This window comes from Lagopus muta, chromosome 8 (genome assembly GCF_023343835.1).
Source record: "Lagopus muta isolate bLagMut1 chromosome 8, bLagMut1 primary, whole genome shotgun sequence".
Taxonomy (NCBI): Eukaryota; Metazoa; Chordata; class Aves; order Galliformes; family Phasianidae; genus Lagopus; species Lagopus muta.
This window is the reverse complement of record NC_064440.1, coordinates 17,816,687-17,844,495: the sequence shown is the minus strand read 5'-3', so window position 1 is coordinate 17,844,495 and position 27,809 is coordinate 17,816,687. Positions and strand designations below refer to the sequence as shown.

General features: G+C 39.3%; 1 protein-coding gene across 1 annotated transcript in view; it reads left to right on the top strand.

Annotated features, from left to right (window-relative positions):
* The first annotated feature begins 340 nt into the window (after positions 1 to 340).
* The window catches only part of STK39 (serine/threonine kinase 39), an 87,200-nt gene continuing 59,731 nt past the window's right edge, over positions 341 to 27,809 (top strand). Inside the window, 10 exon segments of the mRNA XM_048952335.1 lie at positions 341 to 368; positions 371 to 620; positions 622 to 806; positions 11,899 to 12,011; positions 17,246 to 17,354; positions 18,588 to 18,729; positions 20,581 to 20,636; positions 25,028 to 25,137; positions 25,238 to 25,339; positions 26,699 to 26,832. Coding sequence (XP_048808292.1) covers positions 341 to 368; positions 371 to 620; positions 622 to 806; positions 11,899 to 12,011; positions 17,246 to 17,354; positions 18,588 to 18,729; positions 20,581 to 20,636; positions 25,028 to 25,137; positions 25,238 to 25,339; positions 26,699 to 26,832 — 1,229 coding nt within the window.

Here is a 27,809-nt window from a genome sequence, read left to right as displayed (position 1 = left end):
GCCACTCCACTGCTTTGCGGGACTGGAGTGCCCAAAGCTGCCAAAACCAAATGGTTGCTCACGTCTTCAAATTTAAATACGAGTGTGCAGCAGTGATGCTGTTGGCAGGAACGCTTTTATGCTTGAAGCGAGTGCTAAAGAGGCATTTGCGCGCTGTTGCAGTTGGCCTAACAGGTGCTTTCCCCGGCAGCATCCCCGTCGGCCCCGGGCTTCCTCCAAGACCCCGCAGCGTCCCCGCGTTCTCGGGGCGGCCCGGGGCTCTTCCCGCAGGCCGCGGCCTGCACGCGCTCAACCGAGTGCCCGCAGCGCTTCCAGCCGCGCGCCGCCGGGAGCCTCGCGGATGCGCGAGGAGGAGGACGGCAGCGAGCGAGCCGCCGGGTCGGCCGGCGTCCGGGGAGTCCTCGTGCTGCTCCCCGCGAAACGGGGACGCGCGAGAGCGATCTCCAGCGCCGAGCGCCCGTCGCGGCCCGCCGGCGGCCGCCCGGCCTCTCCTCGGCGGCGCGGGGCGAGCGGAGCGGCCGGGGCCGGCGGCGGCGCCCGCCTCTGCCTCCTCCCCCTCGGTGCCCTGCCTCCTCCCTCCGCCGGGCGGCCGGCTGCGCGGGGCGGGAGGGAGGGAGGGAGCGGCCGAAAGGTGTTGCTGGAAGGGAAGTTTGAAGAAGGTCGCCGGGTGCCCGGGCGCTCCGGCAGCATCATGGCGGAGCAGGGCGAGTCGCCGGTCCACGTCCAGCAGCCCCAGCCGGCGCCCGCCGCCCCGCCCGTCGGCTGGCCCATCTGCAGGGACGCCTACGAGCTGCAGGAGGTTATCGGTCAGTGGAGCGGGCGGGGTGGGGCGGTGATGCGGCGGGGGATGCTGCGGGGGATGCGGTGGCGGCCGGCTCCGGGCCTAGCGGCGTCCCTCCTGCCGGGGCCGGTCACTGCGGCGGACGCGCCCGGCGCTGCAGTGGCGCCGCCGCCGGCTGCCGCAAACTTTATCCGCCCGGCGGCGGGCGGCGCGGCCCCGGGGGGCGGCGGCTCCTTCTAGAAAGCGCCGCGCCCCGCCCGGTGCGGCCCGGCGGCTGCCCTGTGCCGCATCGTCGCCTCGGGGCGGCGCGGAGCCCCCCGCTCTCTGCCGGGACCCCGGGAACTGCGGATGCGCTCCTTGCGCCGCGTGGCTTGCGGCGCGCGCAGATGTGCGCGCATCCGCTTCGATTAGTCTGCATTTTTCTGATGTTCCCTGGGGGTGTTGTATCTCGCCCGTAGACCCGCTGCTGTCGTGCACGCTTCTTTTTTCCTCGTGGCCCCCCCGTGTATGTCAGCTCGCGCGCGTGTTCGGTGCGGTGTCACCGTTCAGGTCCATCTTAGAGACCTCTGTCCCGGAGGACGGTGGGACGCAGCCCCACAGGTAGGGGCTTGCTGCTGCGTACGTCGTTCTTGCCATCCAGCGTGCATCAGATGGGCTCTATCTCCGTCTGTGTTCTTGGGTTGTGTTATCCTGAGATGTGCTCTGTGATGATGTGACTGTTGTTAGCAGTCCCTGCAGTGGGAAGTTTCTCATCTCCCGACCTGGCCGCTGCTTGTTGCTAATGGAAGCTACCGTGAGAAAACTTGCTTTTGTTTGTACGTGACTCTTTGAACTTTGAGCAAATGCTGCAGGTGATACAGGCTGGACCTAAGACTGGGATTGCTATTCTTTCAAACCATTTAAATGAATAAAAGAAGCAACCCCTGGGAGCCTTGCCTGGTCGTGCTGTTGGCTGTCTTCAGTATTGCACAGCAATTGCTCATGGCTTTCAGGCTGATGGCAGTGAGAACTACGCGTTATTGATTGGGGCTGCAGGTTGTGCACACCCTTAGCGTTGTTATCAGGCAGGCTGTTTTCCATAAGCAGAAACAAAACGTTTGAGGTCTTCTACCTTAGAGGAGCTGGGATGACTCAGTGAATGCCCCAGCGCAGGGTTATTGGCTGCTCTTACTCAGCATGGGAACGGATAGAAGTTCACCAAGCAGAACTGATTCTATCTGTGTAAGCTGTATCTTTGCTGAGGATCAGACTCTCTTCTAAGGCGTGAGTTTGCTTTTATTTAAGAAAAGCATCCGAAAGTGCTGGGTTAAGCCTTGCCTGGGGTGAGTCATGAGATTTATCTTTCATAAAATGGCTGGATGAGAGCTTTCTGGGTAAATGTCTTTCTCCTTTCTGCTTAAATTCTTACATTTAATATATTTAGAAATGTAATATGCATATACTTTAGCACCTACCCTTACAGTGGATGAATGCTTATTGGTGTAGCAAATCTGCAGCTGAAGAGAAACTGTATTGCTGGGTACCTATGGGTGTTGTTAGATATCAATATTTCCTTAATTAAAGCGAAGCCTAGTGAGGAAATGGAGGTCATATTGGGTATACGACCATATAATCCATAAACCATATATTCAGTTCATGTACATGGTGAAGTTCTCTGACTTGTATTGAGCTTCTGCTAAGTTGTTGAGACTTATTTTGTACGGTGACTTAAATCTTGTGGGTTATCACAGTGGTTAATCACCACTGTGATTAAGTTTTGTCTTGATACTGTTTTAAAACAGTAAACACAAAAAACCTGTAAATTCAGTGCAGTTGACCAAATGTGAGCATAATGTGTATCTAGCATCTCCGGAATTGTTAATTTTAATAGATATGAGATGTTCCTAAACCATTGCTTTTATCGGAGAGAGGGAAGAATAGTACAGCTCTAGCTTGGATTGTATTCCTCTGCAGCAGCCACACCATTGTTAGCTGCAGTGAGAAACTGAGCAGCTGCCAGTGGCTGGAGAGAGCCCTTCACCTGTGGCAGGCACCTCCCACATCTCCCCCAGGAACTGGGTCGAGTCCTCAGGGGATGGCTTCAGTTACAGCAGTCCTTTGCCAGTTAAATGAGAAAAATAAACTGTATCGGGGCATCACTGTGGGCTCTGCAGGTGAAAAGGCACACTAGGATGTTTGGTCATAACACTTCACAAAATAGGCTTTGTATCATATGGCAATTAGTACACAGACAAAATGATTTTGGTCAACTGCTTTAGAAGGTTTTTAATTTTCAATGGTGGTCACAGAATGGAAAGTGAAAATCAATATTAGTCACATAGGTTGTTTCTGTCCTGCCTGTGGATTTGGCAGGTTGGAGAAGTTCCTCCTCGTTTCTCTCCAAATGTGAGCTTTTCATGTTACTCATTGTGTTTGGCCAAATGCAGTTGTGAAGGATGAGGCCACGCGGGATGGATATCAAATGATACAACTCTTTTTTTTTTTTTTTTTTTTTCCTGCCTTTCTCTACTGATTATTTTCTATGACTCTTAGGAAATTCAAGTGCCTGTTAGGGAGGAAATGCTGGCCTTAAGTACGCTGCTTCTGAGATGTTTTTTCATGTGTGCTTTATTTCTGTGGTGGTTAGCCAGTTCTCTGCGAACTCTTGGTGCGCAGTTTCATGATGTGTTTAATCTGCTCCAGCAGGCAACTGCTGAAAGGAGCTCATTGATCTGACAGAAAACTAGTTCTGCTGCTGGGTTGGTTTTCAGTCAGATCAGGTTCCCTATTTGACTTGCCACCTGGTTACTCTGTTGGAAAGAGGGTCTTCCTGTTATTCCTACGTACAGATCTCCACTGCAGCAGGAAGAAATTATTGTGATTGCTGTCTATAAATGTGGAGGGTAGAGTTAAGAATTAAGGAAATTGTTTCATTAACTCAGATTTGTCCAGGCTATTTGTAAACATATCTGTTTAGAATCTAAAGGAGATGCATATCTGTTAGGACAGTGAGAATCCAAAGCAGCTCTCCAGTAGTAGTTAGAGATGAGAATGATAGTTGCTAATAAGGGAGAGCTAGATTTAGTTTTGTGAAGAACTGGGAGACCTTTGCTTTGTTTTAATGCCATTGAAAGTGTGTAATGAGTTTAGTGTTTTTTCTTTTTCTTTTTTTTTTTTTTTTTTTTTTTTGTAAGCTGGATGTAACAAGTGAGGTTTATTCCTCCTCAGAAGCAGTTGGAATCTGTACAGAGCAAGTGTTTGAATGGTAATCAACATAAACATGTGAAAATTGTCTAGTCTTAATATTAATGGTAATGGGTTACATGAAGTGTATGAGACAGAGCAGCATGAAATTTTTTTTTTTTTTAAGATCTCTAAAGTTCTTATGAAAATTGACTTGGTTTGCTTTTGTAAAACTGTTGCAGACAGTACTCTCCTCCTGCATGTAACTTAATGTCTGTAAGACTGTGCTGATGACTTGAGGGAAGTTTCTGTTACAGAGGCACAGATTATATCATGGCTGCTACCTCCTGCTCTGAAGTTACCTTTTTTTGCATCTTCTCCTGTAACTGATTTGGAAACACAATTTGCCTAGAAAACAGGCAGAATTAATTAGAAAATAAAGGGTTACTTACACATGATGGATTATCTTTATATTGGCAACTCATTTAGAAATTACCTTAGTTGTGCTGTAGCTTCAGTCTCGTATTGCCTTTCTGACTTTGGTCAAGATTTTCTGTCAGTTAATAACCATTTGAAGAAACTAAAAAATGTTAAATCTCCTGTTTGTAACTTAAAAAGCATGACTTTTAATTCCATTGTCAGAGTGAAGATGGTCATTGTACAATTTAAAAATACCTTTCAGAGCATCCCCAGTGCTGTGCTGCAGATGAGGCTTTGCAGAGCACTGTTAATTGTTTGATTTGTCTACAAATGATAGTAACAGTACTGGGGAAGAGAGCTTTGTGTTGGTCTTTTTTTGAGACTAAATGAACTTTCTCTATTAGAAGCACCAAGACTGCAGACAAAGCTGTAGTTCTTTCAAGTCATTAGGCTTTGTAAGTGATTGAGTGATCTAACTTTGTTATCTAATACAGTAACTTTCTTTTAATAACTCATGCAATTAGAATTCAAACTTGTCTGAAAGGACATTTGATTACATTTTATTAGAATTTGGTACAAGAAAAAAATGTAAATTTGCTTTGGTTTTGTTGCTATTGCAAGTAACCAGCAAATTTTGCTTATAATTTGTCAAACAAAAAGGAACACATAATCAACATGCTCAAGACAGTTGACAGTAATACATAATTGTAATTTACAGAAAAGTATGCTATGGTTTCTTGCTCTTGGAAGCTGTCAGTCACTTTTTTGCTTTCGTGCCTCTCTGCTTTCTCTCATACTTCCCAGCTTCTTCCTACAGAGAATGTCCAAAACCTTGGAGACCTGGAAATTCCTGGCTCCACAGAAGCTACTTGAGTACCACAAGAGGAGAGGAGTGCCACAGTTCTGCTGCAGAGTGTATGGAGACTTGAAGGGATTGCATGATTTAGATTCTCTTTAAGCCTTACAGCAAGACTGTGCATCTCTGAAGTGGAACAACTACTTGTGACCAGTATTGTAAGGATACTTTGATATTTGAGGCCAAGCTGAGACCTGGGAGAGCAATTCTACATTCATTCATATGTTGTTCTGAAACATCAGAATTGTTGTACTGTGATATTTTTTTTTTTATGAAGAATTACTTACCCATAGGTCAGAGACCAGTTTTTTTTTCCAGAATCTGCTTGTCAAATGGAGCTTCTCTTTGTTAAGTTGAAACAAAACCACGTCTGTTCTGATTCAGTAGAGGGGGAAAAAAACGGAGTTCTCTACGAGAAGGAGTTGTGGAGGACTTGTGTAGTGACCATATATGTAGGCTGTATTTCTGTGACTCCTCACACCAAAATGAACCAGACTCTTCTGGTTCTTTCTTTCCACTCCCCAGTTCTTTTCAAAATAATTCAGAACTACAAAGCAGTGGTAGATGGAAGGTGGTTTTCTTTCCAGTAATAATAATAGCAATTCTTGGCTCTTTAGGGATGGAGCTTAAAAATAAAGTTAATTTAGTTACTCTTGATGACTTCCCTTTGCTGAAATCACTTGTATGCTCCTGAACAGTAGCAGAGCAATCTGCTTGTTGAACTTGGAAAATAAATACCATGCTAGAAAACTTACTGGTGCCCCAAGATTACAAGTTATGTTTTTCCTGAATGAAGTCGCACTTGATGAAATTTGATGAAATAGCTTTTCTGAATTGGTGAATCTTTTTAATGTAGTTTTGCTAGTAGGATGAAATCGTGACAACTCTGTTAGATTTCCGTTTCTTGGCAAGTTTAAAGGCCTTTGTGCTTAAGAATAGCTCAGCTGAAGCTTGTTGGATATTAAAAAGTATCATCCAGCAGTGGCAGAAAGAACCAATGCTGGTTGGTGTGAAATATTTGAGAGAACATGCTTTAAACTCTTCATTTCTTTTGTCTGTCTCTATCTGCATCATATGGTGTTTTCTCTGTTGGCACTAACAAGGCCATGATAAGAGCAACCAGCACTTGTTGAATGCTTTTCTCTTTTTTGTCTTCATCTGTAGTGTTTGGCTGCTGTCTTCCTTCCTCACCAACTCTAGGATCACATGGCAGCAGTGTGATCCTTTTCTCTCCACCTGCTTCTTCCTGCACTTGTGCTTGTACTTGTTGCTGGAGAGTATGCTGTCATATCTGACGTGTACCTGAGATGTACAATGCTAGACTGTGAAGTAGTCATGGGGAAAAAAGACCCTTCAATGGGACAGAAAATGTATTATTGAGGAAAAATCTGGGATAGTATATAGGGAGAAGCGGGTGATTGTGAGGTTACCTGATACCAAGGGAAGGATTTGATATTTCCTGAAGCAGCTGCCATGTCAGTGTCATTTACTGATTCTCTTTCAGAAAACAGTGTCAATGAAGGGGAAGATAATTCTTAATGGAGTACTGTGTATGCTTCTAGCGTTTAATTTGATTTCGGGTTGACCGGAAGCTTTCCTTGAGAGTTTCTCTTACGCTGTTGAGATGTTGGCAATGCTGATAATAATGGTAGGTTTTTAAAAGCTTCTCTGAAGAATTGTTGGGTGCAATTTTTCAACAGTCAGCGTTGTTCATTTGTTAATTGATGTATTAAGTTTGTGACGTTGATACAGTTAATATTCCTAATCCTTTGACCCTAAGTATTTGACTAAGTATATGACTTTAGTCAATGACTTGGTGGAAACTTCAGTATGATAAATTAGCTGTCTCCATTAATCCTTTGTCTTTACAATTAATGATTTCTGAGTTGTTTCATTTGTCTAATTATTCCCGTGAATATGTACGTGCCTTGGACTTATTCTGTTCAGAAGTAAATTACAGATGAAAATTCAGGATGTCCTAGAAGGCTGGTATAATAAAAACTTCACAACATAATCATTAAGCTGAGCTATGGTAATGTACCATTGGAATTGGAATGTTTTCAGTGTTCCTGATCTTGCTTTCAGATATTGTGTGAACTTAAGATCTTAAAGATCATGGATCTTAATATTGAATGTCTGAGGGCTTACTTAACAGAAACAATTGATTATATAATTGATTATAGCTGTAAGCAAACTGTGCACCAAGTATACCTGTTTAATTATAGTGCTACAAAAATAATTTAGCAGACCAGAAAAATATTGTTTCCTTTCTGATTGTAGTTTCTGTCCTAAAGAAGTGTAATTAACAAGATCATCAGCTTGGGCTGTATCTTTAGACTTCTGAGATCATATTTTGGTTGAGAAGGATCACAACTGATTTATAAACTTTTCCTTCTTCACTTCTTTGTTTTGTTGACATTTTATTATGTAGACAGGACTTAAACTTGTTTATTCCTTTAGCATAGTTTTCTTTTTTTTTTTTTTTTTAGCTACTTCAGTCTAATAATAAGACAAATAATGTCACTAATATCATGGCAGCATTTACATTACTTTGCCATTTCTATTTTTTTCATGAGAAGTGGTATCAGAAATAGGTAAGTTTTGCTTTCAGCATGCATCCATAACAAAGCGTGTTCTGTTGTGAACTTGCTGAAGATGCTTTGTAGCTCAGCAGTGTGGTATTAACTGGAGATCTTCATGACTGCAGTAGCAATACTGTCTTTGTGTTGGTAGATTGCTTCATTCTCAGAAGAGAGTGATGTACTATGTGGTGACATCCGGAAAACTAGGAAAATACTGCATTCATGTCCCTGTTCTATTAGAATTGTTCCAAATTTTTACTTCCAATCTAAATGAGAAACAATAAAATGTGCTAACCGACTAAATCAACACCAGCATTTGTTTATAGTGCTACTTCAGAAATGAGTAATAATTCTCTCTTAGCAGCTATTTTTTTCTGGGCAGAAGATATGATTTGCAATAGCAAATCTTCATTTTATTTTGCTGCATAAAGTAGAGTTCAAATGACAACCTGATAAGGGTTTTGTGGTCCTGCAATGAGTCAGTTTTCTTATGCAGCTTTTCAGAAGCATTTCCAGTGTGATTTTTCTTTTTTTCTTTTGAAATGTCTGGATTTGTATGGATATTGAATAGTATTTTCAGTATTCCTGAAAGAACAGGAAGGATGAAGTCATTGCTGAATGTTTCTCCTCTGAAAGTGTTAGGACAGGCTGTTGCCTTTATGGTGCTGACAGGAGTGGTTTTTTTTTTGTTGTTGTTGTTGTTTTGTTGTTTTTAAATCATATTGGGATGCACAAAGGGCTCATCCTTCAAAGGAAAATATTCTATTTATCATCCTGGTGTAAATAGAGATGTTGCTTTCTAAGGAAGGAGCTTTTTGGATGGTGGTGGAAAGTGGCAAAATTTTTTTTTTTATGTTTTTGGGTGTTGAGGTGTGAGTTTGAGTTATGACACAGCTGCTCAATGTGGAAAATTTAATTATTTTTAATGTTTTGGTTGCGTATGAGAGATGCACAAATTGGATGGTGGCACAGGAGGTCAGTACTGAGTCCCTGGATGGTAATACTTCTCTTGGCTAGAGAGGCTGAAGCAACACACAACAAAAAAAGCTGAGGCAGATACAATAACAATGGCTTGCACCTGGACTCTTGATGGCTATGGTTCTGAATGTGCTGAGGTCAGACTCTACAGCTTTATGAACTGCTGTAAATGCCACTTCTCTCTATTCATCTGTTTTTCCTCTGAAGTGACTGGGAAAACCACCTGAGGGTAGTTCTTTCTGACCAGCCAATAGGTGCAGTGGGACTTGATGAAATCCTAGGGGCACCAAGAGTGTTGCTGTCCCCACTGGAAGTGGCTTTTGGCTTTCTCATGCATGCTGTGATTCAGGAAGTGCTGAACAGTCCTGCTTGAGAGTAGTTCCTCCAATAGATGTTCTGCTTTCAATTTCCCTGTCATTTGGTCCAACTGATCATTCCTCCATAGTGTAACATGTGGCATTCCTTATCTGCCATCATCCTGCTGGTCAGCTACTACTTAGCCAGCAAATAGACAGGGATAAATCTTCAGAAAGAAACAAATCAAATTAGCTTTATGTCCTCTATGAATCTCAATTCATCATTTTCTTAAAATAACAGCAACAAACACAACAAGAACAAAGATCACTATTTTTCTGCAGGTAAGTTAGCTATTTGCAGCTTGAAGAAGCTAGCAGAATGAGAGGATCCTGATAATTGGATTATTATTATTAGAACATGAGGTCCATCTTTTATTTATTGCAACCTGTGCTCATTTTATTAGCACTGTCATCATGACTGGCTGGTTAGTGATTGTGGAGGTAAATGCATGATTCCATGGCTTTCACCAAAACCAGGAAAGGGAGAAACAGCATGGGTAGGGGCAGCAACCTCAACTGCCTTGTCAATATCAGGGACTTCTTTTTTTTGTTGTTTTTATTTTCTCTCAGAAACAGACTGAGAGATTGATGTCGGTCTTGCAGCTCCCTGAACCATGCTCTGACTGCGGGTGCCAGGTAGTGCTGGTTCTGTTGCCACATCTTGCATGGTGGAGGTAAGTCCAGGGTGCTGCTGCTGGCCCTCCTCTTTTGGGGGTGCTGCCCTGGACAGAGGGGTATGCTGCTGTCATTTGCCCTGGCTCCTCTGGTGGTTCTTCCTCTGAAGACACAGTGGCTGTGGTGAAGTGCCTGGGTCCCCCACAAAGTACTCTGGGAAGCTCCTCAGTGCTGAGCTGTGCAGGACTGGCAGAGCAGTCTAGGCTGGTGGCAGCAAGGGCTGGTGGGGGCTGTGGAGCTGCCCTTTTGCAGCATGAGCATCCTGTGGTTCTGCTGCTGGTGGAGCACTGGGCTGTGCAGGGCTGCAGAGACAGTGATGAGCCCCCTCACAAAGGGCACTCTGAGACATAGCTACAGCTTCCTCAGCAACTACCTTGTGTGCACAGGAGGATCAGAACAAGGCTCTGTGCCATATGCACATCCCACCGATTGTTGGTGGATATCCTCCTCGTTTCTTGTTGAAAACACTGGAGCCAGGGCTATTTTATTGTATTTTATTATTTCTATTTTAACTTGAGGAAGCAGGAAGGATTTCATTCTGATGTGGATCAACAACTTTTCTTTGCTCTTTTTCTGCTTGTCTTTTATGTGATAATTGTATATAACCATTTTGAAAGTGAAGATCTTTTGCTACTTGTAGCAAATGGTACTTGGCTTAGAGAGAAAAGATGCACCAAGGAAAGTCCTGTAAAAGAATGACTAGCAAATCCTGTGGAGACTTTGAGATGAGATGAGCACTTTGTAATAAAGCTTGTATGCTGAGTTAAAGCTTTGTTTAGACTGAGGGAGTGGAAGGAACCAAAACACCAAACATGCAAATGAACAATATATAAAAATATCCAAACGAAGAGCGATTAAGCAATTAAAACATGTCAATAACTTTCAGTCGTGAGGTATTGCTGCTGCAGAGGGAAAAGCTTCCAATTGTTTTAACTGGTAACTGTATCCATGTTGGTAGGTCTTGACAACAAAAGGCTTTTTGTTCGCAATTTGTATTCCTCTAGGACATGCCAATTACTGAGGATAAATAGAACATAATGTCTGAGCAGTCTAATATAGCACGTGGCTCCAACCCAGTGAGCTACCAGGAATCCATAATTGATATTAAAATAGATTTACAGGTAGAAACCACTCATCAGAGGATTTTAGATTTCTGCATGGTTGAGCATGATGTAATTACTTTGAGGAAGCACACACGGCTCTACTTGATGTGGCAGTAAGGTGTGTGAACAGGGCACAACTCTTGAAATACTAGTTGCAATCATCTGATTAATTTAGTGAGGTGGTACTGACTGGAGCTAAGTTAATGGGTGCTTAATGAAAGAAGCAGCAAGACTTCTTATTATTGCTGTTCATGAATCATGCTTTTTAAAAATAATGATTATTTAATGTTTTTCCTAGTATTTTTGTTCAATTCTGTCAAGCATTATTTGTGTATTGTGTGACCATGTAATACAGAGGTAACGTGTACCTTCTTACTGTTAGCGTGACGTTTGTGCCTCTTGTGCTCTTTGCAAGACTCAGCATGCTTTTTGTACAATTTAAGCTTATCATGATTGATGAGCAGGAACACATAAAACTATGGAAGGTTTGGCATGATGAACTACAATGATTTTTTTTTCTTTCCATTGCATAGTGGGAACAAAAACCTGCTAATCAGGGATGACTTGAAACAACAAAGGTCACAGCATTTGATGAAGCCCAGAATCTCTATTTAACACTAAAATCATGTTAACTCTGAAAGTTATGTTCTTCATTGATGTTCTTGATGTGTCTAAAGGTCAGATGGCTCCCAAATTATATGAAATGCATATAGGAAGTGGGTGTGACTTGTAAGTAAGTGCAGCATTTTAAGTTGTCATCTTGGAATTTGTTTGCGGAGTGTGGAACAGAAGCTTTGAGGTACAGAAGAAAAATTCTCTATTTTAGAAGTGTTTAAACTGACTTCCCAGAAGAAAAATGTGTGTGTGAGAAAGTACTGTAAAAGGTTGACCAAGGATTTTAACTTTTTACTGCTAGATTCTTATGATGGGCACTGGTTTAAACTACTATTTTGTTAAGTCTCTCTTCTTTTCTATCCTTTTTCAGGTAGTGGTGCTACAGCAGTTGTACAGGCAGCGCTATGCAAACCCCGGCAAGAGCGTGTAGCAATAAAGAGGATCAACTTAGAAAAATGCCAAACCAGTATGGATGAGTTACTTGTAAGTAAATTGAAGGGAAACGTATTCCCAGGGAGGTGGTGTTTTTTTTTTTTTTTTTTTTTTTTTTTTTTTCCCCTCCATTTCAGTATTTGCTTGGTCTAAAAGTGAGGGCAAATATTTTATGCAGGGTAACAGAAAAGGACTGGAAAGTAACCTAAAATGTGTGTCTTTCTCCTAAAATTGATTGTATTAATGTGTATTTCTTTAATGCTGCAGAAGCAAGTGCAAATTTGAATCCCTTTGGGATAACCAACTGTTGAGAAATGCAGGAAGAATCTTTTCCTTTGCTTTCTGGATGTTTGGTTTTCAGGAGATTACTGTCTTGAAGTCCCTCACTTCTCAACAGTGAGAAAAAATGTTTTCCATTGGTTAAACACTGATTAAAAACCAAGGCGAAATTTAGTAGGTCTCCTTAATGTTTGAAGTGCCATAAATGGGGGGGGGGGGGGGGGGGAATTGAGTATTTTATAATACTTTTTGTAGGGGAAACTAAGAATGGCTACATTGCCATCTACACAAGGAAACTCTTGTTACAGCTAATAACATGCATTTATCCAGTAGGCCATTGCAAACCATTTAAGGAATGTTGTTTGTTTGGGTTACTGATCAGAGGAGGGAGGCACCTGTAAAGGACTACAAGATTGCTTCCTCTGCACTGCATGGCAATCCAGACAAAATCACAAAACTCTTTTTAAAGCACAACAAAAAGTCCAAAACAAACAAAAACTCCAAACCACTGTTACTTTTATTGCTCCTAGTCAGGTGCTTACAAGACTGTTGCTTATTTATATATAGGCAGCATAGCAAGAATCAAAGAACCAAAAGCCATTCTAAAAGTGAGAATACTCTCTTCTGTTCCACAGGTTATACTTCTGCCTAGAGACTGTGGGCTTTTTCTAATGCAGAAATTCCTGCCTCTGAAGGAAATGATCTCCTCAGCAGGGAATTGCCAGTGCAAAAGATATCTTGAATTTGATACAGAGGGTATGGTCCATCCAGTTTCTTCAGAAAAAATGGCTTGTTTACAGTAGAGGACCCAAAATGCTCTTCCCCGGTGATTGATGGCATTTGCCTTCAGTTTATGTAACAGCTTGTATGGGGCGTTGTTTTTTATTTTTTAAGAAGATTGTAGTAGTGGAAACTACCTCTGAGGTAGTGAGATTTCTCTCAGATGAAAACTCAAAGATAAATTCTGTTCAAAGTGATGTGCTGTGCCATGATTTATAAATTACTACAGCCCATAAGGAACATTCTGTAAAAGCACAACTATTAATTAATGTGGTATGGTCAAACATGGGTCTATTTGGTCAGAGTTTGAATAATGGGAACTAAAGTTGCAACAGATTTAAAAACAAAACAAATGCCAAAACTGCAGAAACTCTGAAAGAGATATCTGGATTGTGTAGTGATGATGGCAGTTAGTTACAAGATTGTAAATGATTACCTTAACAAGTACTTGGGTATTCTCACTGCTGAGTTATCTCCACTGTCTGGTGAATTTCTGGCCCCATACTGTTATCTTTTGGTATGAAGACAACTGTCCATGGTAGCTTTTTTTTTTTTTTTTTTTTAAAAAAAAGCTGATTTATGCTTTTCTGTGTTTTCTTTTTTTTTGTGTGATTTTTTTTTTTGAGCTGAATATGAATTCTGTCTTTCTCAGTTTCCGTTTAGTGAATGGAAAAAAAGGCCATATATGATTTTCTTGTAATTTTCATGTATTCTTACACGCATGCATGCATAGGAAACTTTTTTTTCAGTGAAAGAGTTCTTATTCAGACTCATTTCTAATAGAGACTTAAATTTTCTTTACAAATGATGTTAATCTGGAAAAGGGAATCACTTGCTTTCAAAACTGTTATAGCCCTGCTAATTTTTGTTCTAGCTGGTTAAAATGCTCTTGAGTTTTTTAACACTTTTGATTCTGCTCGGTTCTCAATTACTTGTTTTTCTAATCAGTTTTTGTTAGTTTTGGGATACTTCAAAAGTGCTCTCTGAACATGCTGTTAAGTGTAATTCTACTGTTGAGTACTTCTGGATGGTGTGCAAAGACATCCTTCATGTTCTCAGCTCTGTGGCCTTCAGAGCCATGGGAAAATGCAGCAAGCCTGGTGTCCACATAAGCAGACTTAAGTTTTGGGCCATTGTCAATTAAAATAGAAAAAGCAGTGGGGGAGGGATTTAAATAATACTTAAGTTACGGCCAAACTCTTGAAATGCAGTACTCTGTTTTCTATAATATTTTGTGTTCTCACTATTGTAAGCTAAATGTAACTTAACCCCAGAAGCCAAGGAAGAAGTTCCTGTCCTTAGTACTGTTCTGACAAGGATATCTTCTCCCATCCCCATATCTCCTCTTTTAAAAACATTAACAACAAAAAGCAGCAAGAGAAAAAGAGACACATCCACAGAATGGCTTACTGTCTGTGCTCTCTCTGAGGTGCTCAGGACAGTGTGAATGGAATGCTGTTTTGAAATGTCTGTATGTTCATTACAATAGTAAGCCTGCTATGTGTTGTGTGGACTGCCTTTAAGAGAGTGTCTGAGTGTTATGTGTTGTTAGGAAGGGGAGCTCTTGTATCCATTATAAGGCTTAGTTATTACAGTGGAGTACTGTCAGATAAGTATGGCACTCATGGAGCTGGTCAATAACAGTAAAGTGAAGTCTTTATGTAAATACCCTTACACAGCTTTTTCCAGATCTCCATCTTTCACCAAGGAATTTGAGTTCTGTCTGGATTGTTCTTGGAGGAGCCTGTAACACATCATGACTAATCTGAGTGGCTATATCCCAGATGTCTGTGTCCTTCAGGAACACCTATAGAACTGTGTCACCTGCCTGGCCACTTGGAGCTGGAGGCTGGTCCCATGAATGCTATAGCTTAGCACCAAAAGTAGATGTCTCATGGTTGCTTATTGCTGTGTCACTCATCTGCCCTTAGGCAGATACATTTTTGTGCAGCTGATCAGTGAAACGGGACCAGAAATAATCTGGCTGAAAAGAAGTTAGCTATTAACCCAGGCATGACTCCTTATGCAATTCCCAAATGCTTATGCTAGCACAAATCATAGAATTGCTCAGGTTGGAAAAGACCTTAAAGATCAAAGGAGAAAGAAGTGCAGAAGCAGAGGGATGAGAAATACTTGAAAGTTTAAATGCTCCTCTAGCTTCGATACAGTCAAATGTCTAAAGCTATGGGATGTGAAGACTGCCTTCTGGGCATTCACCTGGACATCCTGCTACAAACTGTTCCGTAGGATGCATATTTTAAGTAAATGTTTCTCTTTCACTGGTGCATAACATGGGCCTCAGCCAAATAACACCTTTATGGAGTGCTATTTTCTTACTTTTCTGAACTGATAGAGGCTAGATAATTGAGTGTTTGAAATTAGAATCATGAAACTAACTAGTTTGGAAAATACCTTTGAGATAATCAAGTCCAAACATCCCAACCATCCAACCATTCTCAACAGATTACTACTTCCCACCAAAACTTAATCCCTTTTTCCCCCATCTGCTTTCTACTTTGTTTCCCGAATACTCATTCGGGAAAAGCTGAGATACAAAATACCTTTGGTCATGGTTACTGTGATAGTTCACTTTCTGCCACCATTTGTTGTATGCTGCTAAAACACTGAAAGCACTTTCCATTAGCAGCAGGCAGACTTTGTGAACAATTGCTTTCCTGTGCTGGTAATGCAATACCATTTGGTATAAGGTATATGGTATAAGGAATGAAATAGTAATAAGGGATGGGAGAGTTGGGATTGGTATGGATAGCTGAGCTGAGAACGTGAGGCAGTAATTTACCTTGCATTTAAGTTGGTGCATCTGCTGGGAGAGGGAATTGTGTCCATGTACACTTCTTCTCCTCTTCTAGCTTCCTATTGTGTCCCAGCTCAAAACAAACAAAAAACCAAAAAGCTGTGTTGTGAATTGTTCAGTTAGGTGGCTATACAGGCATTCATCCTGCTGTGGTTTGGGTCTGAGAAGCTGTCTGGGGAGGAGGGCTGTTGACAACGTAACTAGCTGAAATGTAAGCTGCTGACTCAATACTCACCAATAGATGTGAGATGAAATCAATTTTTAATGCCGTAATTAACATTTTATTGCAAGTGATCTTGAGTGCATTGCAAATAACTCCCTGAAAACTTTTTAAAAACAGTCACTGAAATGAGGCCAAAAGTTCAAAATGGCATCTATGGGCATCTTTAATCCACCTAGTTTGGACTGTCTTAGTGGTAGCCTCAAGTGAGCGCTGGTGAGCCACCTGAAAGCAGTTGCTTTTCAGGGAGGGAGGGTAAGAGTTCAATTTCTAGCTGGATTGACTCCTGGACTGACTCACCCTCCAGGAGTACATTTTCTGATGCCAGGGATGGATTAGGGCTGTGTGGCCAGAGGCAGAGAAGGGGAAAGAGGTAGGGCTATAGATGCTAAAGCTGCTTTGAGGCTTGACACTCAGGTTCAGAGGATGCTCAGAGTTAGGATGCTCTGTGTTAGGAGTTGACAGAACAACGAGAACAGCCAGAAAGTGCAACAGAACAGTTACATGAAATACTGAATAGAAAAAAGCCTTACTTGAAAGGAAAGATACAAGACTGTCATTTTTAATGCATACAGCTGTGTCATAAATGGTGTTACTTGGTAGTGCCACATCATTGTGCATCTTTTGGTGATTGCGTGCTCCTCTGCTCAATTGTTTCCTTAGACTTTCAGTCTGTAACATTAATTGTTCCTATTCTATTTCTGTTTGATTGCCTGGCATTGTAGACTATCTGTCCATCTCAGAGTAAGCAGAGCCAGGCCAGTGATTCTGTATATTTTATCCTTCTGTCCTTCTTTCCCTCCTGCTCTGTTCTATCCTTTTGTACTGCTTCTGAACAGGAAAGGCAGTGGGTTTTGAGCACCTTCATGTTCTGTTGTCCAGCCTGTACTCACAACTTCATCTTCACTGCTCATTCAAAATATAGGACTTTAAACGTAACTTCTCAGCTGGTATCAGAAGAAAATTGTTGCAATTATACCTGTATCTCCTGGCCAAGCATCCCTTAGGTTCTTTGCAATGATACTTGATCTTGCATATAGATCCATAGGTAAATTGAAGCATTTCAGAGCCTTAATGCATCTTTGTGTACTTCAGTTCTGTTGTAGTATTTCACTTTGGAATTAAACTTTTACTTCACACAAGCAGAATTGATAGCTGTCTGTGTTATGCTGGGCTTTGTATTTCTTACAGAAAGAAATTCAAGCAATGAGTCAATGCAATCACCCCAATGTGGTGACCTATTACACATCGTTTGTGGTGAAGGATGAGCTTTGGCTGGTTATGAAGCTGCTAAGTGGGGGTAAGTTACTGCTTTTACTTGTTTAGCTGCAAGGAAATTGTATGAATTTTCTAATGTGTGCTCTTTGAGTTAATTAACCTAAACTAAGCGGGGGAAGGGTGAGAGTCTTAATAGGATGGATCTTAAGACGTAGACATGCTGAATGTTATAGCAAGAATATATGAGCTTAAAAAGAAAAAAGACTGTGTATGTATATTGATCTTACATACTACGAATTGCTGGGATTAATTCAGTTGATCAAATTGCTGTCATTTTTTATTCTAAATCATTTTGTTATAGCTGTATATTAAGGCTGTGTTTGGAAAAGTAATGGTGAGAATTAAGTAACTTCTGTCAATGTGGCATTTTTTTAGGAGTTACAAATCCCCTCTTAAAAAAAAAAAAAAAAAACAAACCACATGTATTTCTAGTTCCTTATTCTTCCTAGGACAGGCCTTACACACATCGAATTATTTTTATTGCCTAAGCTAACTAAACACCTTTTACAGTTTTTTGTGGTATTAATGAATAATATTATAGCTTCACATGGTTCTGGAAGAAGCAAAAGGGACTTTAGGCTTAGAAAAGTGAAATCCAAAATAAGAGGTTCCTAGCTGCCACGTGGTGTTCTTCAAAATTAGTCTTGTTGGCGACAGACATCTGTATTGTTATCCTAGAAAGCATGGGGAGGCAGTCCTACATCACATTTCTTTTAATTATTCAGTTCTCTTGTTCACTCAAAAGCAGGCACTGAGAGGAACCAGTGATGTGTTTTTTTTTTTGTTTTTTTTTTTTGAGGGGAATGTACTTTGAAGTACTGAAAAGTGCCTGGATAGATAGAAGATATAGCAATAACTGAAATTCATTGTCAAAGTACGCATCAGTAGGAATGTAGACAACATTGGTCTTCAAAGATTATCTCCTAGTCTTGCAGCTTCCTGTTTATCCTACATCATAAATTCATGAACTATAATTTAAGTTGGATAATAAACTAAAACATGTTTGGTGCTTGTCTGTTTAAATTTGCTTTAGACTTGCATCTGTAACTTATCAAGTATGTCTTCCTAATGAACAATTACCATATTTTTGGCAAAAAACATTGCTTTTTTTTGTTTGTTTGTTTGAATGAAAGTATGGTGTGCTTTATTCTAAGAACTAGTTAGCTGAAAATTTAAATAACAAGGGGAGAATGAAGAAATATGTTGTCTTCAAGAATCTGAAATGTTTTCTTTCTTACCTGGATTTGCAATGTAGGTTCAATGCTTGATATAATAAAGTATATCGTCAACAGAGGAGAGCACAAAAATGGCGTCCTTGAAGAACCCATAATAGCAACAATTCTTAAGGAGGTTTTGGAAGGTTTAGACTATCTGCACAAGAATGGGCAAATTCACAGGTAGGAGCATATACACAGTGAAAAATATTTTCAAAGTTGAATGTATGGGGTGCTGTTGATACTGGTCAGCTGCAGTTTTTTGGTTAAGCAAATTCTATTGCTTGAATGCAATCAGTAATTCTTAAATGATAATGCTCAGGCAGCTGCTGTTAATCTTGACTGTTAGTTTGTTGCTAATTCTTTGTATTTTACTTTATTCTCTTTCCTTTTTATATTTAACGTAGGCCTGTGCTGCACTAAGTCTGCAAAAACTGTGGTCTGTATTCCTGTAACTGCTGGTACTCCAGAGATTTAATTTGACTTTAGTTTGTGGTATGATCTGTGGCTTATAGTTGTATATTGTGTTGCATAATAAACCCATTCATTATCTAAGGCAATTGAACGATCTGTGTAAATGTGAAATGTATTTCTTCCCGATAGTCAGTATTGTCTAATAGCACAGATTTCTCTTTATGACCAACCAAACATGAAGCTGGGACTGAGATGAAAATTACATCTTGGTGTATACATATCTAAATGATCGTTTTCCTCTGTGTGTTCTCACTCTGCTGGCTTTCTCATTATAAATTGTGCAGATGCCCTAGGGTGTTCTATATGCACATATTATAGTGATCAGCAGGTTGTTTCCACTGTTTGGAAGTTGCAAGGAAGTGCTGTGCTTTCACCTCCCTGATTAATTTTGCTGTAGCGAATTTGCCTTTTTATGAAAGTGCCAACAAGGGGCTCTCTGTTTCTAGGACTGCTCTTTACAAGAGAGGAGAAAAAAAAATAATCACGGCAGACAGAACTGAAAATGGTGGTAGTAGAGACGTAGCAGAGTAATAGTTCTTTTGGTGTACTGCTTTTGTCTCATCCTATAAATGAACTGCCTTTGTAAATTAAGAAGTTTCTTCCTTTTGTGGAGAGAAAATTGAGATAAATGGAGAAATAAAGTATAGTTAACTTCTGCTCTGGAATTCCAAAGATCTGTCATAAAACTGAATTTGTAGTTTTTTATTAAGCTGATGTTGCTGCAGAAGGAATATCCATCAGCTTTTAGGGATAATAGGATCCTTTGAGGTCATATTTGCGAACTGCCTGTGTACCTTTTTGAAGAAGCTTAGAAGAGATAAAGCTCCTTATTGCATGTGAGATTTCTCCTTTTTATAGCATCTAGTTTATAAACTGTGCAATGCCACTGAAGTGCTGATTTAAAGAATATTGTACACCTTCATTTACCCCTTGCATTTGGGAGGTGAAAGCTGTGATAGGTCAGGGAGTCCTTTTTTAAGCAGTAGTTGCCAGTTGGAGACGTTCCCCAAATTAATGGATTTTATTTTGTTGTTTCAGTGCGTTCTCCTTTATGTATGAGGAAGCAGGTTATGTTATATTCAATAGCAAAATGTTACCTTCAGTAAATTTTGGAAAGCTAAATGTTTATGGTATTTTGTGTATGAAAGATCCTGTGCTTTAAGAATGGGATGTATGTTTCTATTTGGCATTTGGGTGTAAGAAGGTGTTCGTTCTTGCTCTAAAGGTCTGAAAGTTTGTGAGGTTATATTTATAAAAGGAGGCAAAAGAGCTGAACCTCAGTATTTGTTCTAAAAACGCATCCCTGAATCCTGCTCATTTTATGCCAAGGCCAATATGTGTGGTTGTATATAAAGATGGAGTTCATGAATTTATTCTGCACTCTGTTTTATTGTAAGTAAGTTACATTTTGAACTTTAGTTCCTGTTTCTGCCTTTAATATTTTCAAATGCTATCTTGTGAAATTAAGAAATTTGAAGGTGTTTTTTTTTGTCTCTTTTTACGTAAAAATGAATATATGTATTCTTTATGTAAAGGTAACTGCTTATTTGTACATTCTAGAGATTTGAAGGCTGGCAACATCCTGCTGGGTGAAGATGGCTCTGTACAAATAGCAGGTAATGGCAGTGGTAGAGAAGTAGTGGCTAAATTAAAAGGTATTTGGAGTTGATGTAGGGGCAACGTATAGAAATTTTTCTGTTGACTTTTAACTATTCCTTTTTGAAGCACTGCAGCTGCAGGTCATCCAATTTTAGAATGCTTGGTTAATGATATGAGTTAGAAATTATTTTTTTGTGTGTCCAATCAAATATATCAGGAAACATCAATGATCTCTTGTTTCCTTTAGAGTCACTGATATAGCTTAAAGTGCTTGCAAATAGTGGCGATTCTTATTTTTAGGTTTATTTCATGAAATGTTTCTAGTAATACTAATGGTGGGGATTGAAAAGTCTTGTATGTATTACACTTTTGTAGGACCTTATCTTTGAAGTAGTCACTGATATGTGAGACTTCTCACTGAGAATTTTTTACTTTTCTCCCTAGGAGTACTCACGGGCCTTAACAGCTTATAACTCATGACCCAGGGATGAAACCTTCCTGTTTAGTAGCCCTCAGTAATAAGAATGGCTGTAACTGAAATTTTGGTTTCAAATAAAGGATGCTTTCAAAGTTTTGTGTAAGCTTACCTTGTGAAGGGCTTGAATATTTTAGTACCCTGAAGTTTATGAAATGGCAAGGGGAAAGATTATCTGGCAGCTGAGCCAGTTTTAATTCTTCTATTGGAGTTTAAGGCTTTTATAATAAAGTAAATAGTCAATTCTACAGGCTTGAATTTTACTTACATTTATTCACTTGTTTATACCCTGCAGTCATCTTCATTTTCTATAGTGCTTTAGGCAAACGATACTCCAGAATTTGTAGATCTTCTAGTACTCTAAAGGAGTAGATGTCCAGGTAACCCACTTAATTGGGGAAAAAAAAAAAGCTCAAAGCAAATCTCATGAACAATCTGAAGAAAAAGCTGCTGACTTCTCATTATAACTTTCACACGCAGTCAAATCTGCTGTCACAGTAATCAGATAACATTCAAGCACAAGCTTAATTTATCTTTTTGTAGTTCAGCTCTAGCATATGGCTTCTTGACCTTTTCCTCCTTCTTGCTGTAGGCATCTTAAACTAGTAAAGTTTTTATTATGCTGCCAGGGCATGCAGGACTGAGGAATTTCAGTAGCTAAATAGATATGTGGAATGTCTGTCTTTCAGGTGTTGTTTCCATACCAGGTTACTTCAGAATTTCAGCTAAAATGTGCAGCAATATCAGACTTGTTTCATTGTTGGTATGGGGCTGTACTGTATGGGGCAGCTGAACACTGCACACTAATTGAAAAGCAGTTTAAATGTCAGAGGCTGCTTTTCTTCCTTGTTGATCTTTTTTGCCTTGATGAAGTACAATCCCCTTTAATCTTTGAAGAATAGATACTTGATTTGTTATCTAGCTGTTAGGTTCTGGCTTTTTTAGTTTGTTGGAAGAACTTGTCTTTTGACTGCTCATTCTGTTGCACCCCAAGTTTCTATGAGAAAAAGACTTACCTATAATAAATGCTGCTAATATACAGAGTAACATTTGAAAACATAGTTGTCCATTAGCCCCTCAGAACAACAAAATGCTATGATTCACAAATAAAGTCCGGCCTAGAGTTTCTCTGACGAAAGTTTTTGTACAAATGTTGAAGACCATACATTTCTTCAAAGAAATTGAGTAGACCATATGTTCTTCAAATAAGAGGAATGGCTCTACAGAGACCTCTGATTACAGACCTCAGAGGTTCTTTACAGAGACTCTGTTCAGTGTCTCTAGAGGAGAAGACGAACGCATACATTTTCTTGTTCTGTTTAAAATTGAGTATACTTATTTTTCAACTACCAAATTCCTCTGTACAGAGCAGGAAATTTTAGGCTTCCTATTCACAAATAAAATGTTTAAATATTTGCTACAAGCATACTGCTGTTATTAAATCTGTTGGGACTGTAAGATCTTATGGACAAACAAGATGATTGGTACTTTATCAGGGTTACAGCCTTCTAAACCTGAATTGCATAGCAGGGATGAAAATATCTAAGAAACCAGCGAAAGAACAGAAATAAGATGAAATATAGAGCATATAACACAGAGGAATTGTAGTCAGATCAGTGGAAATGTTGTAGGAGGTGTGGGCAGTATGCATGTTGTGTTCAGTCCATACAAGAAAATGAGTTTGAATAAAACCCATAATAATAAAATAGTGTGTTTTGAGGATTCTTGCAGAAGATTGCCCACTTTGGGTTTGTGCATAGCTGTCTGTAGAAACTTGCTCATTTCAGCAGAAGTTCTTAATGTTCACTCTTGTGTTAAATGATACCCCCCAAAAAAGTTGAATCTAGGCCTCAGGTGCTTAAGGTGAAAAAATTAGCAGGGACAATTTTTTTAGGGACAAAATCCTGACCTTTCCTTAGCTTTAGCCTTAGGCTAAAATCTAGAGCCTCCTTTGAGTTGAGAAATTTGTTAGAGCAAACATTTTTTTGGCAGTCTGTGCCTTCCTTTGCAACTGCTTTGCAGCCCCACTGCTGTGGAAGCAGTGGCCTTGTCCCCCCGCAGCCCAGGAGGTTTGGCCTTGGCTGAAGCTTGGCCCAGTGCCCAGTCCTGGTAAAAGAGCCAGAGGAGAAATGGCTTTTGAGCTATGCTTATTTGGCCAGCCCCTCTGCTCTGCTTACGTTAATTCAGAATCCTTTACTAATACACTGGAATCATGACTTCTGAAACTTTTTCTTTAGTGTTAGCTGTGACTTTTAGTAACTAATACTAGATCATTCAGCTCTTTCCTTGTAGTGTATTGACCTTTCCTCTTCATGAAATTTCTCTTCAATTATGCTGTGTCCGCTATGTGGTAGAAAGCTTGCTGCTGTGGAGTCATGTCTGTTATTAAGCAGTGTGTATTTCTGAAAGCTATGTCTGGAATGAGACATGAATGTCTTGTTTTTACTGAGGAGCCATCGATGCACTCTTTCTCTTTTCAGAAGTGTACATTGCTTGACTGGAATTGTAGTGAAATGTTTGCTTGAATTGATGAAATGCTTATCTCATGGTTCTCAGTGAGGTGTTGCAAAACTTCCTTTTGAAGCTTATACAAGGAGGGATTTTGCTTTGTTTTTGCTTGTTTCATTGTGCCCTCCCCCTCTTCTGTTTTCTGGCTTGTGTCTTTTTCAAAGATGGTCAGAATTTTAGCTCTGCATCTTGGCTCCTAGAAGGACTTTTAAACTTTTTTTGTTTGATACAAACTATTTATCTTTGCTACTGAAAAGACTTTTTTTTTTTCCTATCTCAATTATGTGCTTATTTTTGCTTTCTGCTTATACAGTTTTTCTTCATATACAGTAGTGTTCTTCAAAAAATAGTTACAAATAATGGCATTGATACTAGGACATTTGAAATCTAAAAGTAGGTGTTTCTGAAGCTGTTCACCCTTTTCAGAAATTCAAATGAAATCCCTCCAGTCTATAATTTACATATTTTTGGGGGGAAAAATGATTTTTCTTATTCCTCAGATAAACTGCAGGGAAAGTTAAAAATACATATGTTATTTGTGGTTTACTTCTCTCTTGTCTATTGTATTTGTGTTTTAATAATGTAGAAGAGGTCCAGAATTCCATGGTTAATGGTTGTTTAATGGAAAGTAATGATAAAGCCCCCAAATCCAGACCACAAGGGTGATTCAGAATGCAAGCTTTATTGTGGCCATTGGAAAAAATTAACAGTGAGGAGTGACAGTGTGGACTCAGAGTTGCCTGTCCAGTGCTTCTGGAACAGGCTCTTCTGTAATGCTGTGGCCTAAATAAATAAAGAAAATAAAATAAACAAACAAACCTCCCACACCAAAACAAAAGAAATCTTTTCCGCAGAGTTAAAGAGTTCCATAGGTTTGCTATGGTTATATAACTAAAATATTTATTCACATTTCAATCTCTGCTGATAATTTGGGAAAGAAAAAGATTATAGTCCAGGCAGCCTAAGAATTACTGCTGAAAAATAAATGTAAAAGGTATTATTTTAAGGTTTAAGAGTACCCAGCCTGAAAATGTTTATGCATTCTTTGAACAATGGATGCTTGCAAAGTTATGAAGTAGAACTGTATTACCAGCACCAGTCCAACTAACTAAAAAATCTCTTTGGTCCAGAGACAACTTAAAATAATACCTTGTCATGAGAAACACCTCTGGTTTGTCTAGCTGATACACTGACTTTGCTAAATGAGCATGTGAAACTAATGCCCTTTTAAGAGCGTATTTTGAATAGTAGGTCCTGTGTGCATTTTGTTTTCCTAATTCCTGAGAAATAATCTTTCTTTTTTTTTTTTTTTTTTTTTTCAGTTGTGGTTCTTTTATCTCGAGAACTGGCATTGCTTCTATTATATGAGAAATTTTATTTGTTACTAGTAGTTTAACTGGTCATAACTTCTTTCTCATTTCCCAGATTTTGGTGTTAGTGCATTTTTGGCTACAGGAGGTGATATGACTCGTAACAAAGTTAGGAAAACGTTTGTTGGTACTCCATGTTGGATGGCCCCTGAAGTAATGGAGCAGGTATTACAAATGTTTAAGAACAAAAATAAAATATCTTAGTCTTTAATTTTTGGAACTTCAGACATCACCACCTTGTTTTTCTTTTCTGGCTCTATTTCAGGTGCGAGGTTATGACTTCAAGGCTGATATGTGGAGTTTTGGAATAACAGCCATTGAGTTAGCAACAGGAGCAGCACCTTATCACAAATATCCTCCTATGAAAGTAAATGTCACCTTATATTGATGCTGAAGTGTTCTGGATTTCAGGTTGTTCTGTGTGTTTAAACATTTTTTGTCACTGCAAATTTTTCTCTGAGGAATGACTAAAGATAGGCCAATTTTGTAAATGGTGGCAAGGATCTATAGGCAGCTGCATGAGGGCAGTGATGTACAAGGAGAAGACCTAGAAAACTAGGCTTTGGGCCTTTGTTACTAGTATTTACTTTGTATTTCATTCACTTCAGAGGAAACCAAGACAATAAAGGCAGCGCTTCCTCATTCTGTTTTTATGCCTATTGGCTTTTACAATAGTACAATGTAGAGGTTTTCAGTAAAGTGTGGCAGTGATTATATGGAATTGCAAGTCTGGTATCTGATACTTGTTTTTTAAAAGTAGGAGAAAGTTGCTGTTTGTTTTGTCAAACCAGAAAGTTTGGAATTTAAGTTACCCTTTAAAAATGAAATTTGTCATCTCAGTTTGATCATTTTGTTAATGATTTATGTATTTTTTTTACTGGTTCTGATAAAGATAGTGACTGAGGGCTTTCTTGAAATGAGTTTTGTGCTACTTTAAGAAGAACTTGGACAGTGTTGCCTTTCAGGGAAGCCTACTGGAAAAACACAGTGAACAAACAAAGCAGCAACCAAAAAACCTTGTGGCTGTTTTTTATTGCTATGGTAACTACTACTAGTGTTCAAAATTGAGAAGATGTACCATGTTCTGTAATGTTAAGATGCTTAAATTGATAGCAATTGCTGTACACAGCACTATTTCTGAAAAGGTGAAGAATGGTGTAGAATAGTGTCTAACATAACTGATAAAAGAATGAATATGATATTTTATTATCAGAACAGCCTCAAAACATATTTTGTTGTTCAGGCGTAAAACTGTCATAAGCTTCTGACTGAAGTACTTTAAATCTTGCAGTGTTTCACTCAAGTGTTGTGTATTTTTTAATTTGTGCAGCAGAAATGTTGATTGCAGCAACCTTGCTTACTACTCCTCTTCTGTTTCACTCTTATCTGTTCACACTCCTCTCAGAAATTCAATGTCCAGTGATGCTGCAACACCCAAGCAGAGTTTTTTTTCAATATTTTGGAGTCCACATGTTCTCTTTTCTTTGAAGAATTGTAAAGTGGTGTTTGCATTCTTGACTTTTTAAATGTATTTATTTATAACAGTTATACCACTAATTGCTCTGAGGATTGTGTAGAAATGCTATTTTGATGTTTTAGCACTACTTTGTTTTAATTGTAAATCAAGATATCTAAATGTGTGTACTCTGAAGAACAGTTACTCTCTGAATTTATACATCTTCTGTTTTGGTTTTACTTACAGTAATTTTTCTTGGGTTTACTGTAGGTGTTAATGCTGACGCTGCAAAATGACCCTCCCACTTTAGAAACTGGTGTAGAAGACAAGGAGATGATGAAAAAGTATGGCAAATCCTTCAGAAAATTAATTTCTTTATGCCTTCAAAAAGATCCTTCCAAAAGGTAGGTCTTTATTGCCATGTACAGTGTAACTTTTTTTAATATAGTGACTATTTACAGTTCTATTTAAATATTGTTGCCCTCCAGTGTACAGTTTGGATTTTGCAAATATCAGCTGTCAGCATCTTCATCTCGGGAGAAGAAATTGCCTTTGAATTGTCGCTTAAGTTTTCTTCGGAGTTGTTAACCTCATTTGCTTGTATTTAAATATCCTGCTGTTATCAAAGTCCATGTTCTATATCTTTTCCATTTCAGGCAAGATAAACATCTTGATATTTTCCATAAATTTAACAACACTGTTCAGGTTGATCAGATAGAACTATTGGTAACTAAACATTATGACCTCATGGCCTTTAAAAATTAGAACAAGAAAGTACTAAATTACTACGCTCAGTATTGCCTTTAACTTAAATGTCTCCATAGAAAATTACTTATTAAGAGATATTTTTGTAACCTAAGATGGGATGCTCCTAGCTTGTTTAGAGTTTCTAAAGTTACTGTAGGCTATTTTCTTTGCTGCTTTTTTCTTTATTTGGTGAAATGGGATAGCCAGGATAATGGAAATGTTAACCATCTATTTAAAAACTATTGCTGAGGTACCAGGTTCCCAGTGTGAATAATTTATTTATCCTCCATTTGTTTTTATGCAGACCCATATTCATAAGCCTCTTTGCTGAGGAGGTGGAGAAGGCACATTGAATAACATTATTTCCCAAGAGTGTTCAGTAGATGGCTTTTTAAAAAACTTATATCTGACGTATCTGGGGGAAAAAGATTGGTCTGAAGAGACTGATGACTGAGTGGGTGTGTAGGTCTTTGCTGGTGTAGCATTAAGCCCAGGATATGTAGTGGTCATGCTGAAAAGATGGAAGCAGGAATAGTAGAAAATATATGTAATTAAGAAAAGGAATAAAAATTACATAGCACCATCCTTATTCTTGAAATCCTTCAAATTCTGCTTTGAAAAGTCTTTCCCACAT